At 37.1% G+C, this 19913-nt stretch overlaps 1 protein-coding gene across 1 annotated transcript in view; it reads left to right on the forward strand.

The window, feature by feature from the left end:
- Positions 1-19913, forward strand: part of UBR3 (ubiquitin protein ligase E3 component n-recognin 3 (putative)) — a 178186-nt gene that overhangs the window by 120832 nt on the left and 37441 nt on the right. Inside the window, exons 26-30 of the mRNA XM_015565769.1 lie at positions 2456-2623; positions 7584-7717; positions 11112-11222; positions 14479-14691; positions 16677-16813. Of these exons, the coding sequence (XP_015421255.1) occupies positions 2456-2623; positions 7584-7717; positions 11112-11222; positions 14479-14691; positions 16677-16813 (763 nt within the window). The remainder of the gene's footprint in view (positions 1-2455; positions 2624-7583; positions 7718-11111; positions 11223-14478; positions 14692-16676; positions 16814-19913) is intronic.

The raw sequence follows: 19913 nt of genomic DNA on the forward strand, positions 1-19913 counted from the left end.
CCATTGTATGTGCTTGCTGCCTTTGTCAAATATTAATTGAGCATAGTGGTTCGGGCCGATTTCTGGGTTCTCTATTCTATTCCATTGATCTATATGTCTGATCTTGTGCCAGTACCAGGCAGTTGAGAACAGTAGCTTTGTAATACAGCTTGATATCTGGCATTGAGATCCCACCTACTCTGTTCTTTCTCAGGATCGCTGCAGCTGTTCGGGGTCTTTTTTTATTCCAGATGAGTGTTTGGAGAGTTCGTTCTAGGTCTGTGAAATATACTGTTGGTATTTTAATTGGAAGTGCGTTGAATTTATAGATTGCTTTGGGTAGTTTGGACATTTTAATGATGTTGATATTGTAGTTGTGCCTTGATTGCTTTTGGCATCACTGGGAGGGATGACCTCCAGGTCAGTTGGCTGTGAAGACCAACTGTATCTACAGTGGAAGAGCTGCTGTGCAGGAGATACCCCTATGGAGCAGGACTTGCTTCAGTGGGGCTTTGGGTCTCACTGAGTCAGCCCCTTGAGTGTGTCGCTTGTGGATGTGTAGAGTTGTAATCTGGTATGTTCTGAAGCTGTCTACCGGGTACACTGACTCTGGGGCCACCCAACAGGAGCTACAAAGATCTCTGCAGATGGGTGCTACTTGTATTGGGCTAAAAAGTGCCCAGGCAAAGCCCAGCTGTGAAGCAAGGCAGACTGGTACTAGAGCCCAGTATTGATTAGGTTTGGGGCACACTAGGGCCAGTTGCTGCTTATTTAGGAAAGTCTGAAACCTGAGCCAGGACAGGCCATTCATATGGAAAAGTAGCTGCAAACAGCTTGAATGGGGCCGCAATTGGATGGGACAAGGTCTCAGGGAATCACCAGGGTGGAGGGAACAGTGTGGACCATGCTGATGAAAACAGTATGGCTGCCAGTTAGCTCTGTGACTGTGGAGATCTAAGCACAGGAACATTGACCCCTGTGAGCACCCCTGTCTGGGAGAAAACCATTCCTGGGTCCCTGCCCTGATGACAAACAGTCCAGTTATTCCCTGTTTATTCCTGGATTCCCCCAATACTGCTGCCCAGTGCTGGAGCTTAGAGGAACTTGGACCATGAAGTTTGTGCACGGGCCTTTCAAGAACACCTGGGACTCCAACAGCCTCCATGTCACTTAGCCACAATCATCGCTGGCTTTTACAATCCGAAGTTATGGGGACTTTTCTTCCCAGCTCTGGACCTGGGCTGGGGTCTGGTGTGGGATCAGGACCCCTGCTTTTCACAGGGGTCAATGTTCCTTAAAATGATGTGGTGTATTATAGGAAGCCTTGGAGATATCCCTCCCGAGTAAAGAAACACCATGGGTGGTTGTCGGACTAGCCCATTCTGTGCCTCTGCCCCTCCCACTAGTCTCAATGTGCTTTCTTCTTTACTTCTCCAGTTGTAGGACTTCCATTCAGCCAGATTTCAGGAGGTTCTGAATGATAGTTGTTCTATATTTTAGTTGTAATTTTGATGTGGTTGTGGGAGGCGGTGAGTATCAGTGTTTAACTGTGCTGCCATTTTTGTTCTATTTATGTATTATTGTTTTTTTCTCTGATTTCTTTATTGGCTTCTTTTTTATTTTTCATTAATACTGGGCATTATTCAAAGCTTTATTTTGGCCCTTCTCAGTTACTTTCAATAACTATTAGATACATGTTTATCTGCATGAATACTTATTAAACCTATCTGAACTTGATATTTTCCTTTTCTATTTCTGTCATGCATTTTTATATCTTTATTTAAATATGCCTTCATCTTTTAAAGAAGTCATAAATCACTTCTGCTTTCCTGGTCTTCCCAATCTCCTCTATTCGCTTTTTGCCAATATCACTGATCTTTGTGAATTTAAGAGTCTTTATTGGAAAATTATACTCAGTATTTTATTTCTTGCTGTTAACATCTTATCACCAAAGGATTACTGTTATTTTTTATAGTAGTTTTGCTTTATTAATATGTATGGTCATATATAAATGATTTCCGTACATAAATAAACATATTGATAATTATTAATGCCAAGATATAATCACTAGAATTTAAAATAAAGGAGGAATAGTTTGTTTCTCTTTTATCTCCTAGTGAATATTGCCATTTTTTCCCCAAGAGCTGAGATGTCATAAATTTTCCTTCTGAGGTGCCTCAAAGAAAATTAAAACAATTTTCTTAAATTATAATATCTTAAAGATGTTTTTAATACAAATGTCTTTGCCTCTGTGTTTTTCCTTTCAATTTTGTTTGTGAATGATACACTATCAGAAGTATTTAACCACATATTATTTAAAGTCTTTCATTATATCAACTCTTTGAATATTTTGTCTTTCTTAGTAAACATTTTATTTTAGCAAGGTATTTTTCCATAATTTTATTACAATATATCTTTATTGGTATTGAAGCTCAAAATTATTTCAACTAAGTTTTTCCCCACATTTTCATTGAAGAGAGATTTTTCTTCTCAGATTCTCCTGAGAATGATATTCCTATGGAGATCACCACAGCAGAACCACAAGTTTCTGAGGCAGTATATGATTGTGTTATTTGTGGGCAGAGTGGCCCCTCCTCTGAAGACCGACCTACAGGATTGGTTGTTCTGTTACAAGCATCCTCAGGTAAAATTAAAGTACTTTTTCAGTGGGAACATTGTAAAGATAAAGTGTATACAACAGATTAATAAATATCTGTATTGAATGGAAGTTATATATTTGTCTAGATCAGCGTGGGCAAACTACGGCCCGCAGGCCGGATCCGTCCCGTTTGAAATGAATAAAACTAAAAAAAAAAAAAAAGACTGTACCCTTTTATGTATGATGTTTACTTTGAATTTATATTAGTTCACACAAACACTCCATCCATGCTTTTGTTCCGGCCCTCGGGTCCAGTTTAAGAACCCATTGTGGCCCTCGAGTCAAAAAGTTTGCCCACCCCTGGTCTAGATAAAACTATAGGGCTACATAGCAACGGTTGATTTAGAATTGTATAGCAAAGATTCTTAATCTGGTTTTATCTGACCTTGCTGGACATAAATGTTGGAAGAACTTTTTAACAGAGAGATCTCTTTATAAGTTACAGTCTTTTTCCTTAAAATGATGTGGTGTATTACCAATGCTAGGTGGCCATTAGCTGAGTTTAGTGTTTTTGGCAATTTAATTATTCTAAAATCTGGAAGAATTTTAACACCAGAAATATTGTCAAATTAAATATTGATTTTTTTAAGAGAGGAAGGAAGGAGAAGAGAGAAAAAGAAAGAGAGTGAGGGACAGATACATTGATGTAAGAGATACATCAATTGGCTGCCTCCCATTTGCACCCCAACTGGGAATCAAATCCTTGACCTTCTCGTGCATGGGATGATGCTCCAACCAACTGAACCACACTGTCCAGGGCTGTCAGCTTAATTATTTCAATTGCATAAGGCATATTTAGGTAGCTTTGCCCTTATATCTTGAGTTACTAGAAGGTGCCATTCTTTTTTCTTTTTTCTTTTTTTTTTAAGAATTTTTTTAAAAATACATTTTATTGAGTTTTCACAGAGAGGAAAGGAGAGAGATAGAGAGTTAGAAACATCGATGAGAGAGAAACATCGACCAGCTGCCTCCTGCACACTCCCCACTGGGGATGTGCCCGCAACCAAGGTACATGCCCTTGACCGGAATCGAACCTGGGACCTTTCAGTCTGCAGGCCGACGCTCTATCCACTGAGCCAAACCTGTTTCGGCAGAAGGTGTCATTCTTGAAACAGTCAGCTGACAAGTATGTTTGCCAATCTATAGTTAAAAACAAATTTTGTTTTTTTTTTAAGGATTTGTCTGAATGCTCTCTATTCTCTCCCTTACTAAAGTATTTTGAGGTAGGGTTATGATTAGGGTTAGAAGATATAACATTTATAAGTGTATACACATCAAATAGCAGAGGCTCAAAATATATGAAGCAAATATAGAATTAGAGGGAGAAATCTCTCTATATAAAAGGCTAATATGCTGTTTCTCTCCCACCGTTCGACCAGTCACTATGACACGCACTGACCATCAGGGGGCAGACACTCAATGCAGGAGCTGCCGAGACACACACTGGTCATTTACAGAGAAACAGCAGCACGATCCTGGTGCTGACAAAGCAACACTCAGCTTCCCCCAAGTAGGACATAGGCCCTGCCACTATCCTGGAGCAATAGTCCACCAAATCACAGTCAATGCTGCTGGGACTCCATGGTGTAAAATGGAGCCCACAGTCCAGCCCAGCCCGGAAACGGTGGCTATGGATGCATCACGTAGCAATGCCCAACTTCCTCTCCCTAGCAACTTGCCTCCTTGCAGTTTCTTCAGCCCAGGAACATGACTTGCTTTATAGCCAGGTGCAAATATTTCACACTTTAACCAAATGTCTGTGAAGCGTTTTCCCATGCCTCATCTCATTTGATCCTTACAGAAGTCCTGGAGTAGGTAGATAGGAGACTCAGTGGAATCCTATTTTCTTTTCATTAGCCACCAAATGGAGATTTAGAAAGCTTAGAAACTTGACCTGAATGAAAAGAAGTAAGAAATTATGGATCTTGAAATGACTTTAGGTTTTCTCACTGCACAGAATATAGTCAAACACTGCTGCAGTTAAATATTTTACCCTTTGTTCTCCCTGCGTGATCTACAATAATAATCTGCTTCATGTTGATATTTACTGCTGTGTTGCTGACCATAACCTGAAAGAGAAGTTGGAGTGTTTCACTGGGCTGGAAAAGGTTTAGCTACATCAGAAAGCAGGTCTAATTAAGCAAGTTTATTCTATATATATAAAAAGCTAAGTTGACTCGTGCATGCACAATACATGTAAAGCTCTCACTGGCGCCAATCACATGTGCGTTTCGATCTGTCATTGTCGATTGTGAATTTGGTTGACACTTCTATTAAAAAGAAAGGGCGAATAGCGATATTAAAATATTTCTTCTAATTAATTTCCTTTCAATGTGCACAAATCCGTGCACCAGGCCACTAGTAGTTTTATAATGATAGTTGGAGACTTTAATCTCCCATTTTCAATAATTTATAGAACAGCTAGACAGAATATCAAAAAAAGAAAACACTTAAGCAACACTATAAAACAATTAAACCTAAAAAAAAAACCCTTGAATACTCTTTCTAACAATAGTAGAATACAGTTTTCTCAATTGTACATGGAACATTATCCTAGATAGTACATGGGTTAGCCATGAAACAGTCTCAATACATTTAAAAACACTGAAATCATCCAAAGTATCATCTCTGACCACATGGAATGAAATTAGAAATCAATAACAGTAGGAAAATTGGAAAATTCACAAAATATGTGTAAATAACACATTCTTAAACAACCAATGGGCCAAAGAAGAATAACAAGGTACTGTGAAACAAATGAAAGTGGAAACACAACATACCAAAACTTATGTGGGTGGTGAAAACAGTGCACAGAGGGAAATTTGTAGCTGCAAACGCTTCCCTCAAAAAAAGAAGATCTCAAATCAGTAATGTAACTTTACACTTTAGGAATAAGTTGACTGCAAAGCTAGCAGATAGGAAGAAATAAAGACTAGAGCAGAGATAAATGAAAATCTTAGGAAACCAATACAGAAGTGCATACATCATGGATAGCAATATTTTAGTTGTTAGCATTTACTTGCTTCTGTCTCTTCTTTTTGCCACTACTCTTCAAAACTTGGGGCCCACAGTGAGTGTTATGGCTAATTTACCTTCCCTAAGAATGGCTCTTCCCATGCTTATCAGTCTTATAATAATGTATGGCACTGTATGTTTTTATCCCTACTCCCCTTTTTTGTGCTTTTACAATTATAAAATCCTAGTATTTGTTTTTCTCCTTTTGTCATATACCTCTTCCCAAGTTTTCATTTTGAAAAGTTTTATATCTTCAGAAAAGTTGGATACCTTTAAGTACACTCACCAATATTGTCTTCTTCCCCCTCTCTTATTTATTCTTTTTCTCTCTCTCTCTTCAGAAGAAAATGGCAGACATCATGACATTTTATTCCTAAGTACTTCAGACAGTATCTCCTAAGAACAAGGATATTTTTACTATAACCACAGTATAATCATGTCCAAGAAATTTGTTATTAATAACATCTATTACTCTATGTTAAAATTCTCTCAAATATCCCAGTAATATTTTTTTTAAATATATTTTATTGATTTTTTACAGAAAGGAAGAAAGAGGGATAGAGAGTTAGAAACATCGATGAGAGAGAAACATCGATCAGCTGCCTCCTGCACATCTCCTACCGGGGATGTGCCTGCAACCCAGGTACATGCCCTTGACCGGAATCGAACCTGGGACCTTTCAGTAGTCCACAGGCCGACGCTCTATCCACTGAGCCAAACCGGTTTCGGCTATCCCAGTAATATTTTTAGAGCAAAGTATTTTTCTTGATCCAAGAGCCAAGATTATGCATTGCATTTCATCGTCATTTCCTGTTAGTCTCCTTTAATCTAGGATAGTTTCTCCAGACCTTTAAAAAGTTTTGATGAGTCTAAGTCAGTTCTGTAGAATGAGGCTCATAGTGATAGCTTGTCCTATTATTGGTGATGCCAGTGAAGTTTGATCACTTGGTTAAGGTTGTAGGTAATCTATATGATGAGCCTCTAGTAATTTACCCTTTTACTTGATTCCTCATCTGAATCAATGAATGTGTTATCTGTTTCCGTTATTATTCTTTTCAGTACTTAAATTTTCTCAAATTTGACCAGTCAGAAGTCCTTTAGGTCCTCATGACTGCCCCCTCAGTGTTTGAATTACCCCTCAATCTTTTTTTCTTTTAATCTTCACCTGAGGATATGTTTTCATTGATTTGAGAGAGAGAGAGAGAGAGAGAGAGAGAGAGAGAGAGAGAGACAGACATCGATGTGAGAGAGAAACATCGATGCGAGAGAGAAACATCATTTATTTACCTCACGTATGTGCCCCGATCAGGGATTGAACCCACAACTTACGTATGTGCCCTGACTGGGAATCTAACTTGCAATCTTTTGGTGTATGGAATGACACTCCAGCCAACTGAGCTGCTCAGCCAGGGCTACCCCTTGCTCTTTATTACACAAAATTCCAGATTTTTCTTGAACTTTTTCCCAACCTTGGACTCAGGTTTTTCTCAGAGGGTCTCTGTTTCCTTTTCATGAGAGATAGTGTATTTAGAAATAAAATTTATTTGTTACTGGAGTGTCATAATTTCTAGACTTTTTCAATGGACAGACTTTGGAAACCATCCTCCATCAATCCATTCATCTATTGATTCTTCGATCAATCCATTAGTCTATTCATCCATCCCAAGTAAACACCCATGTTTTACTGTTAATTCGAAAGTTAAATATTGGCATCTTTGGAGTTTTATTTACTCTCTACACTTGATCTTAGCCAAAAGGCCGAGAAGCGATTATTTATTTACTCTCTAGAAGAACACTAGAATATCACTTTTTTTTTAGGGTCTAATAAGTGCAAACATTAGTCAGCTGGTTGTAAATAACTTGGCTCTTATGGTGAATCAGGTCTATATACTGATTATTTAATGAGCTCTTATCTCTGTTGTTAATATAGTTTTGGGGCAGTGCCGTGACAACACTGAGCCAAAAAAGTTGCCTATCACTGAAGAGGAACAGATTTATCCTTGGGATACATGTGCAGCAGTTCATGATGTGAGGCTTTCATTATTACAGCGTTATTTTAAAGATGTGAGTATCCTTTTTATCTACTAGTATATTTGTCTGCAAAATTCATAGTAATTTCACTCCAGAGTTTTATGTATATTTTTCTAACAGATGTCATTCTGATTTAGAATGTGGAACTTTATTAGAAAAAATTAATATGTGAATAGTAAAGAAATGGAAATCTGTTAATAAGTAAGTATTTTAGGTTATAAATGTTATATCTTCGTTTTAAATGTTATTTATTGGGAGGTATACAAATTTAATACTATTAACTATAATACTGGTCTGGTCTGAGGAGTAGGTTTCTGGTGGATTCTGGAGAAGCAGATGGCTCTAGTTAGGGAGGTCTTGTCTAGTGTAGAACGAGTGTGTATCTACTACCATTTATAACTGAGTGATCTTAGAACCTTTGTATTCCTTATTTGTAAAAAGATACTACCAATTACTGTGGGAGGTTTTAATAAATATTGAGGTCATGAAAATTGGATGATAAGCACTTAGCACAGTGGTGGACACATTATTGAAGTCTTCCTAAAATATTAATCTCATATTAGTAAATGTTTTCCTGCTCTTTTTCCACACTATAGCAAATTCAAATAAGACATCTAACAGTTACATTAACAAATGACTTAGTATTTTCAGCTAACTGCTTTTATTAAAAAGGAAGATTAACCTTTTCAGTCCAACCTTGAGGCTGACTCGACAGACCAGGTGCTAGGAGCAGGTCCAACGTCGAGCAATAAGAACATTAAAAAGTTCAACATTCAATCCCATCAATTAATTTGGACCAGGCTGTTTGATTTCCAAAAATAACATTGGACTGCAAAGGGTTAATTACATTTTTATAATACATGGTCAAAGAAGCAGCTTGTTTATTAACTAACAACCATCCTATAAAAGGGTAATATGCAAATGGACTGAATGGCAGAATGACTGGAACACCTGCGGTCCCTCGCCCTGGCGGCCCCCGCCTCCCAGTGGGCATGCCCACCCCGATTGGGGGCAGGGCTAGCCGGCAAACCACCGGTGGCCCCTTGCCCTGGTTGGCAAACCACTAGTGGCCCCTTGCCCCGGTCGGGCATGCCACTTATCGGCCCCCCACCCCAGCCAGCCCACCCCCGATGGCCCCCATCAGGGTGAGCTGGCTAGACCCACCAGTGCATGAATTCGTGTACTGGGCCTCTAGTCCTATATAATAAAAGCCTAATATGCTAAGTGTCCAACTGTTCGACTGTTTGACCAGTTGCTATGATGCGCACTGACCACCAGTGTGCAGATTCTCTGAACAGTAGCTTAGTTTGCTGCTTGGGTCCTGCTGTCTGGGACTGGGCAAGATGGGCCGGACATGCCCGGGAGCCCTCTCACGGTCCCTCCCCAGCCGGCCAGCCCAATTGGCCCCGATTGGGTCTGGGTGAGACGGCCCCAAATGGCCCCGATCGGCCCTGATCAGGACTGGGTGAGATGGGCTGAACATGCCCTGGAACCCTCCTGCAGTCCCTCTCCAGTCCTGATCGTGCACTGGTGGGGTCCTTTGGCCTGGCCTGTACCCTCTCACAATCTGGGACCCCTCCGGGGATGTCGGAGAGCTGGTTTCAGCCTGATTCCTGAGGGCTGGCTGAGGGACCCCCACCAGTGTACGAATCCATGTACTGGGCCTCTAGTTCTAAAATGATCTAATACCAAAATTTGCTTCTACTTCAAGTGGCTGCAAATCATAAAACAGAGATGAGCAGATCTCCTGTTGTTTTTCTGATTTGTAACAGTAGAAGCCAGCTCACTTGCTGTGAGTAGTATTTGATTTGTGCTGCTGCACATATATTTAAATTGGCTACGAAGACATTTTGCACTGTAATTTTTAACTTTCAGATGCTCATGAAGAGTATTGATTTAATATTGGAACTTTGTTTTACTGTTGTTAAAGTTGATTTGGTCATCTTACATTATAATGTATAAATTTCTAATATAAAAAGAGTTTTTATGGCTCTCAAAGCTTTCGTCATATGCTGTCACTCATGTTAGATCTTATATTGCTCTGGCTTGGCCATCTATTTACTACAGTCTCTAGTGGGGTGAACTCAAGTTCATTGTCAAGTAAGTACTATTTGTCAGAGGAGAAATGAAAACTCAAAATTATTTTAGGAGGAAAAGTCTAAGCCTGTTTATAGGTTGAATGGAAGGAATTAGCAGAGAAGAAGTTGAAGATGTAAGAGAAAAAGGAGATAGAAGCAATTAACTTTAAAAACAAATTTCAAATGAGTATGTAGTTGGCTTATATAATCTGTTTGCCTTCTTTATTGTGCATTATATTAAACCCTTGTAAATGTTAAGGCACTTTTTTGGGGTTATTCTTATGACCAAATTTGTACTTTGGAGAGATATGTGGGGGATGCATCATGGAGAGAAGAAACTGGAGTCAAGAAGACCAATTACAAAACTTTATATAAGAAATCCTCCCCCCCTTACCCCCCAACAAATGTACAGACTTGAATGTTACATTCAGAATGAAGAAGTCAGGCCAAAGTCATGAGTTATTTAGAAGTCAGAATTCATATGATTTGGGAATTAAAACTGTGGTGTGAAGGAAAGGGTGTGAGGTAGAGTAACTTTAGCTTTCTGATTTGGTGACTAAATAGATTGTGGAGCTTTTAAACCCAGAGGAAAAGGAAGAGTAATAGAGAAAATGACAAGTTTTTGACACATTAATTTTATGTTATCTGAGGAATGTCAAACTGGAGATTTCTGGTTGGCAGCTAAGTATTTGTATCTGTCAGTCAGGCAAGAGATTTAGCTTGGAGGCTAGGTGAATTTACTGATTAAATCACTTAGGGAGAATAGTTGTAATGAGTAGAGAGTAAGCACTAAGAATAGAATCTTGAGGAATATAAACTTTGAAGGGGCAGGGCAAGAAAGAAGAGACTTAACGGAGCCTAAACCAAATGGTTAAAGGGTTGGAAGTAAAACCAAAAGGGAGTCTCATTATGGAAGCCAAAGGGAAGAAGACCCTTTAAGAGGGAAGTTGTTAATGGCAATCACAGATTAAGTACCATATAAAACAGTTAAGATCATCAATAGCAGTATAGTTTACACTGAACTACAGTATAATATTGAGAGCTTTTATGGGGTGGAGAAAGTCTAATTGATCATTATTTTTCATATGAGCATAGATATTTAGAAGCTAAGTCTTAATGGTGTTTCTAGTTTAAAGAGTTGCTTTTGGGCTGTCAAGTCTGGTATTGCTTTATCACAAAAATACAAAGTTAGTCTTCCTTCTCCTCTGGGTTTAAAAGCTTCGCATTCTATTTAGTTACAAAATCAGAAAGCTAAGTTCAAATAAAAAATCATTCAGAGGTTTCTGTGGATATATTTAAATGTCTATACTTCTTTAAAATTAATTGTATTTTGTCTTTCTTTTTTTAAGAGTTCTTGTCTCTTGGCAGTATCAATTGGCTGGGAAGGAGGTGTTTATGTACAAACCTGTGGACATACATTACATATAGATTGTCATAAGTCTTACATGGAATCATTACGGGTAAGTTAATTGAATAAATTTTAAAGGTGTATGTATCTTTCCCCATATTAAATATCTTTACAGCATATAAATCTCAATTCATCTGGGGTGATTTTGATCATCATGTGAACAATCTAAACTCACAGTTTCTTCATTTCTTCAACTTTAGGGATTTTTTTTTTAGCAGCTGACTTCCAAGGCTGTAATTTTATTTATTTTTTAAAAATGTTTTTATTAATTTTAGAAAGGAGGGGAGAGGGAGAAACACCAATGATGAGAATCATCAATTGGCTGCCTCCTGCACGCCCCCTACAACCTGGGCATGTGCCCTGACTGGGAATTGAATCATGACCTCCTGGTTCATAGGTTGACACTCAACCATTGAACCACACAGGCCAGGACATGGCTATAATTTTAGACTTTGCTACTCTAGTTCTGAAATATTAAGCTTTATTAATATTAAGCTTTATTATCCCACTATATCATTTGATTATTTTTCAAATTCTCTTATTTTCACTCTTACTAGTATGTTTTGCATCTGGCATCAAGATCTCTAGTCCTTTAACCCTTGTGCATTTTTCCTGGTGCATTAGCTCTTACCTAGCCTCACTTACTTATACTTTGCCCATTCTGCTCTTAATACCTGTTGTTTAATCTGCCTCCTTTGATCATACACCTAGGCAACTAGCCCTGCTAGAAAAGTAATAAAACTAAGTAAATTGGCATCTCCATAAATTTGTGGTTTTCTATAATAGTGCTTTAGACTAGAGCAGTGAATTTCAACTGGTATGCCATGAGAATTTTAGTCAGGGCACCTCTTTTCCCTTAGATTATCAAATAAAAAAGTGACAACAGCCAACACAACAATAGCTGTCTGGTATGAGTGAATCAAAATTATAACTATTTTTTTTTTTTGTCAGATTGGCAAAAACAACACAATATATTTTTTGGCGTGCCTCAGAATTTTAGTAATTAGTTTCTGTGTGCCATAAGATGAAAGGTTGATAAAGTCATGGACTGTAGATACCACTTATCACTTTATTTACCTGTCTTTAATCAGTTTTCTCTCCTGGTTTCCTCAGCAGCTATTCCAAACCTTTGCCTCCCCTATCCCACTTAAGTCCCAAGAACTCTTTTCCCTCATTAAACTGTCTCTTCCTCTCACCAAAAACAGTGGTTTCTGTCACATACTACTTTAGCTTCCTGCCTTGCTTTAATATTCCTTGATAAATGACTTTGCATCCCAACCAATCCTTTCTTTTCTACCCTTAGAGGTAGTATTTCTTCTTCTGTTCAGGAATAATATTCCTTTTTATGCTGTAGTATTCCTTTCTCCCCTTTATCACAGGGGCTTTGGTTTATCAGTAATTAACCTCTTTTTCTTCTGTAGCTTTAGTTTTTTTGCCTGGTCTGTCCCTTCTTTTCAGTTAATAAGTACACCAAAGTCTGCTATTTAAAATTTCTTTCCTTGACCTTGTATTTTCCTGTAGCTGTAGTCTTTTGTTTTTTTAAATATTTTTATTGATTTCAGAGAAGAAGGGAGAGGAAGAGAAAGAAACATCAATGATGAGAATCATTGATTGGCTGCCTCCTGCACGCCCCCTACTGGGGATTGAGCCTGAAACCTGGGCATGTGCCCTGACTGGGAATCGAACCGTGACCTCCTGATTCATAGGTCGATGCTCAATCACTGAGCCACGCCGGCTGGGCATGTCGCTGTAGTTTTTATCTTTCTCTCAGCTTAACTTCTTAAAAGCTAGATAGCTCTATTCTATTCCCATTATTATTGTAATCTAGCTGTTTCTGTTTGCTTTTAAATTGTATCTTAAGTGAAGATGTATCTTAACTCTTTATGCCATCATGTGACACATGATAGAATTTAATAAGTGTTTATAGAATTGTATTTAAAAATAAATGTCAAAACTTAAAAAAAAAATTAGTTCTGTTAGTCCAAGTATTTGAGATCCTAGGTGTAGTGAAATTAGCACTAAATTAAGAGTTGGGGCGGGGGGGAAAGTTGGGAAACCTAAGTTCATCCTGACATTGTCATTAACTACCTTATTAACTCTCTGTAATAATAAAAGCATAATATGCTAATTAGACCAGACATCCTTCTGGATGACCTTCCAGATGAAGCTGGGGTAGAGAAGGGAAGCCTGGGTCCCAAGTGCCTGCTGGCGGCCAGAGGGAAGCCCGGGTCCCGGGTGCCAGAGGGAAGCTGGTGCCGGCAGCTGGGGGAAGGAAGGCCTACTCTTGCACGAATTTCATGCATGAGGCCTCTAGTAGGCAAATAAATTTATTTTCTTTTCCTTAATCCTATTTTCTCATTACTTTTGTCTTATTAGTAATAATGGTCATTTTGTAGTATTCTTACATATACAGAATGTATTAAAAACATATTTTGAGGCAAAGCTAGTTAACAGAATAAGAGAGAGATTACTGGGGAAAGATATATAACAGTTAGGACAACACAAGAGCAATGGCCTACAAGAATAAAATAGATGTGGGATGGTCTCAGGCAAAAGAAAGGAACAAATTTATCAGCCTGAATTTCTGCCTTAAGTCCTCCGGTTAGTAAGCATGTATTGCAGTCTCTTGAGCAAGAGCTTCCTCCTAGGCATATGTGCATTATGTGTCTTTGCTTCAAAACTTCTACTTTTTCCTCCTCTATCAGAAACATCTGAAAGAAGGAGTTAATTCTCCTCCTGTCACACTTGCGTTCTGAATACTCTAAGTCTTTTTCCTATGCATGAAACCTAAACAGATCTACTGCGTAAAGTTCAGTCAGTTGTGTTCAGCAGTTAAGACACACGACACATCACATTTTTTTGGCTTAATTTATGTTCAAAAGCTATCTATCTTACCTACATGGGCACTTGGAGAATCTTCTCAGTAGTCACTTATAGATTATGAAAACGGGGTAAGGGGTAAGAAGAAGGTGATCCACTGTAATGTGGTCTGCTTTTTGAGTTATTCTTTATCTTAAATCCACATTTCAGAGTGATTTTGTCATTATTTAAATGTTTCAATACTGAGAGAAGAGTAGGGTACCTAAGGAATTTATTGGTGATGGCAACTATTGCATGATTGCCATGATGTGAGAGGTGATTTGATAAGCTTCAACAGTTAAATGAGAGATTTTGTTTATGTTTTTATGGCATATATTAGAGGTGTCTTATTTTGTACGTTTCATTTATTTACTATAAAATGTAGTGGTGTAAATTTTGTTTATATAAAGGTGTGCATCCAACATCTGTATGTTTATTTCATCTTTTAGAATGACCAGGTTCTTCAGGGGTTCTCCGTGGACAAAGGAGAATTCACCTGTCCTCTCTGCAGGCAGTTTGCGAACAGTGTTCTTCCTTGTTATCCTGGAAGCAATATGGAAAATAACCTTTGGCAGCGTCCTAGTAACAAAAGCTTACAAGATCTCATAAAGGAAGTGGAGGAGCTGCAGGGACGGCCGGGAGCTTTCCCAGTAAGCATCAGTGTAAGGCAGAAATATCCCGGTTAATTCAGCTCTGCTTGTTAGCTTTTATATTTCTTTTGTTTTTAAATTATTCTGGGCCTTTATACATTTAATACAAATTGTTTTTAGAAGTTTTTCTCTTATTTGTCGTTATTAAAAATAAAAATGAGAATAATAGAACAAATTATTAGCAAAGGCTATACTTTTCCTTAGTCTAAAAAATTGTTATAGTTTTAATATATGTCTTCCAGATCATGAAATCCTATAATAGTGGTTCTCAACCTTCCTAATGCCGCGACCCTTTAATACAGTTCCTCATGTTGTGGTGACCCCCAACCATAAAATTATTTTCGTTGCTACTTCATAACTGTAATTTTGCTACTGTTATGAATCGTAATGTAAATATCTGATATGCAGGATGTATTTTCATTGTTACAAACTGAACATAATTAAAGCATAGTGACTAATCACAAAAGCAATATGTAATTATATATGTGTTTTCCGATGCTCTTAGGCGACTCCTATGAAAGGGTCGTTCGACCCCCAAAAGGGTCACGGCCCACAGGTTGAGAACTGCTGTCCTATAAGCTTAGATATGGTTAAACTTTTTTAACCCTACCAGACCGCTGTACCGATTTTTCGGTAATTTCCACACGAAGGTGAAATATTGGCGCTAGATGAGAGGTAGATGAAAGGTAGACCTATTTTCTACAATGTCTCCAAGTTCCATCTTATTCTAACCACTTGTTTGCATGTAACTAACATTTTTCTATATCATGTTGGTTTTTTCTCTTTAATGCTCAGGAGCCCAGCTATAGGGGACAGTTAGGTTCAAGGCCTCAGGTCTGGTAGGATTAAGATATTGAAATATTTAAAAACAAAGCCACCCAAACCAGTAAATTATATCTATGTATCTTGCAATGTTAAGCACAGTTTAATCATTTAAAATTATGCCCATTAGGTATTTTAGGATTAAGATATATTTAGACACACACACACACACACACACACACACACTTTATATGAGTGTAATTATAGATTTACATACACATTTGTGTGTGTATATATATTCAAGAGATGAAATATTGTATACTTGATTGAACCATTCACCATAAGTCAGATCTATTTTACTGTGTGTTTTGTTCTAAGTGAACCCATCTTTTAGCCTATCCAGTAGGATTTATTTATTTGATTCAAACTCTTAAATATTTCACATTATTATAGGTTTGTGATATGGTTCTTTTTTAAAAAAGATAATCCTCAGCTGAGGATATGTTTTTATTGATTTTAGGATATGTGGGAGGGAGAGGGAGAAACATAGATCAGTTGCCTTCCATGTGTCCCCGCCAGGATCGAACCTGCATCCTAAGTATGTGCCTTCATTGGGAATTGAACCTGCAACCTTTTGGTGTATGGGATGATGCTCCAACCAACTGGGTCACATTGGCTTGGGCTATGACATAGTTCTTGAGAGAAGTGACAGCTATGGCTGGTTTTTGCAGTAAACTTATGAAAACTTTTGAAACAGAAATTCATAGTTTCAAAGCTACTCAGAATCATCTCCTAGCAGTTTCTTTTCTCAGTTGAAGACTAATTTTAGAGTCTTCGTGATTTTTTTTCTTTGGTACTTCTAAATTCGTGTGTGTTTATAGTATGCTTTAAGTAAGGGGCATCAATATTAGTCTTTGAAAATGAAAATCATGTTTTTTATAAACATGGGAACTGTTCTAAAATATTACTTTAATGACATCCACTCATTTATTTAGAATATAGCTTGTGTGGTTGGGTTACCGGTCACAATATAGATTAGGATAAAATATCCCTAAAATAAGGGAAAATATTTCTTGATCTGTTTTATCTTTGTGTACTACATACATTTATAATAGATAGTTAATGTACTTTTTAACTTTAATTTTCTAGTATGTTCATATGATAAACAATAGGGTTAGACTATTATTAGAGAAAATGAATATAAATAAACTATATTTTGTTTGTATTTTTTACAGTCTGAAACTAACTTAAGTAAGGAAATGGAATCTGTAATGAAAGATATAAAAAATACTACTCAGAAGAAATATAGAGACTATAGCAAGACCCCAGGCTCACCAGACAATGATTTTCTTTTTATGTATTCTGTTGCTAGGTAGGTATATGCAGTATATACTTTTATATTTACTTATTATTTTTAGTTGGTTTATTTCATTTTTCATTCATATTTATTTAAAGAAAGGATTTTTTTTAATGCTTGTTGAAATTATGGCTAATTTTAGAATCTCCTTGAAGGACTATAAAAGTATACTTTTCCTTCATTTTCTGAAGAGTTTATTTTAGTGAAATATTGAGTTAAGTGTTAACTAAGCATTGTATGATATGTGGGAAAAGTATATTGTTAACATTTTGAGACAGATGTCTACCTCAAAGCATGTGAATATTCTATGTGAAAGGTGGTGTTAAGAAATCACTATTCAAGTTGTCAAAAAGTGATAATAATGGGAATTAAAACATTGTAACATGTTGAACAGTATTTACTTAAAAAAAATAACAACAATAAGAGCTTACTTTGTTTTAAACTAGTGAAAGATCTAATAATATCCTAGAAGACAATAGTTGCTTTTGAAAAACAGGTGAGGGAAGAGGAAGCATGAGATCAGGCAGATCTTAAGCCTCGATTAGTGGCTAGCAGCAGTCTTAAGAAAAGAGAGGCAAATAATTCTCATCTTTCAAATTAGGTATGATTAGTCTAATAGACTGAGTAGATGTTCATTACCTAAGAAATAGTTCCAAATAGGAATTTTAGAAAACTTAATATAATGAAAACAGAGAACCATAAAAGAAGTAAATAGGGAAGAAACCGGGCAAATTAGAAACTTGTAAGCTCGTTCTGCCAGAACTGATTTGTAGACCCCTGGATATCTCGAGAAGCGTCATATTTTGTCCAAGTAGTGTTGTCATAGGCAACATTTAAAGAGAAAATGTGACTGGAAGTCATGCACCAAATTAGTGGCAGAGTAGGACTAGAACTCGCGTCTCTTGAGTCTTGGTCTAGTGTTCTTTCAGTTCCAATCCTCTTTCTTCTCCTGCGTTCAGCTTTTTTTAGGTCATATATACACACAGTTTATCATGGCCATTGTCTTTGCCCCATTCCTGGACCGGAGGATAACAAAAGGATAAATGAAGTATATGTAGTCTTTAGAACCCAGGAAAAATAGAACCAGATTCAGGAAAATTGCTGCAAGCAAGTTAGAGCTCAAGATAAGGAAACGTTAGTCTTTGGTTTAAGAATGCAAATGCTGGACACAATTTGTTGTAAAAGGATCTAATGGACTGGGAAGTAACTTTTAGCCTGCACACTCCTGACTGTTATTATTTATCCAGAATGCTTTGGGGGAAGCTATAATAGTTAATTTAACATTTGTCTCTGGAGAGTTACCAATTGCATACTTGCAGTAAAATATGCTTTATGTGAAAACTAAATTGAATATAATTTAATTTTCCACGGTTTCAAGGTTCTACAAAACTCATGTACTATATTGTGATAATAATGCTATAGAATATTGGAATGAATGTAGACCAACTCAATTATGATGTATGTTTGTGTGTGTGTGTGTCTGTGTGTGTGTGTGTGTGTGTGTGTGTGCGCGCGCGCACATAGGTAGTCCTGTGTTACTTAATGATAGGGATATGTTCTGAAAAATGTGCCAATAGTTGATTTTGTTGTTGTGCAAAGGTTATAGAATGTACTTAACAAACTTAGATGGCATAGCTTCCTACATACTGAGGCTCTGTGATATAGCCTATTGCTTCCAGGCTATAAGCCTGTACAGCATGTTACTGTACAAACAAACACAAGATTAAATCAATCACAGAAAAATAATGCAATAAACAGATGCGATGAACATGAGATTTATGAGGTGGCTACCAGTGTAACACATTTTACGAAGAGTACACTCTAAAATAATGTTAAAAATGTAGTATAGTAAATACATAAATCAGTAACATAGTCATTTATCATTGTCAAGTATTATATACTATCCATAATTGTATGTGTTATACTTTTATACGATTGGCAGCTCGGCAGGTTTGTTCACACTAGCATCACCACAAACATGTGAGTAATGTGTTGTGCTATGATGTTAGGATGACTGTGACATCACTAGGTGATAGGAATTTTTTTAGCTCCTTTATAACGTTATGGTATTACTCTGGTATATGTGTTCCGTCGTTGACCGAAATGTCATTATGCACACATACTTATTCTCTCTGCCTCTCTCTCTCTCTCTCTCTCTCTCTCTCTCTCTCTCTCACACACACACACACACACACACACACACACACACACACACATGTACATACAAACGTTGATTATTATGCCTTTGATTTGACTTATAAGAAAATCCTGTTTGAATGGGCATGATCTATATATGGAATTTTGCTATACTGTGATAAATCCAATAATTTGATTTACATTAGTTTAGTGGAAATTTTAGATTCCTATTTGTGGTTTAAATATATAAATAACTTACAGAATAAAGCTTGCTAATTCAGGAGACTTTTAAAATATACATATTTCAGTTTTTCTCTTTTATAGAGAAGCAGGAACAAATGCCAAATGTTACTTACTAATAAGGGTATATATGTGTAGAGAACATATGCTCTTCCCTCTTCCCATCCTTCTCTGATCTTTAATGATAAACTTTAAAGCAGCAAAATAAAGATTCTGAAAGAGAAACTATATAATCCTTAAAAACCTCATTTTCCTTTGGTTAAAATTACCTAGGTCAGTGGTTGGCAAACTGCGACCCCTTGAGTGTGGCTCTTCCACAAAATACACGTGTGGGCGCGCACATACAGTGAGATTGAACCTTCGTGGCCACACTCAAGGGGACAAAGAGCCGCATGTGACTCGCGAGCCGCAGTTTGTCGACCAAGGTCCTATTTGAATAGCATATAATTTTATAAGGTAGGAAACCAACCAGATTCTTCATAATTATCTTATGCCTAGCATATAATCTTATGTCATAAATACTTATGATTATAGATTATGATTTTTATGCCTAAAAAGTAGGCATTAACATATTAATATCTAAAATGCTTAGATATTTAAGTAAAATATTTAGAAGTAAACTTACTTTGAATTAACTTTTGAGTTAAACATTGTGATTCTTAAATGTATAGTTTATTAGAACTTACAAGTTTATTTATTTGACATTAGTAATTTTGAATGAACTACAACCTGTTTTCCA

Source organism: Myotis davidii, unplaced genomic scaffold (genome assembly GCF_000327345.1).
Source record: "Myotis davidii unplaced genomic scaffold, ASM32734v1 scaffold59, whole genome shotgun sequence".
Classification (NCBI taxonomy): domain Eukaryota; kingdom Metazoa; phylum Chordata; class Mammalia; order Chiroptera; family Vespertilionidae; genus Myotis; species Myotis davidii.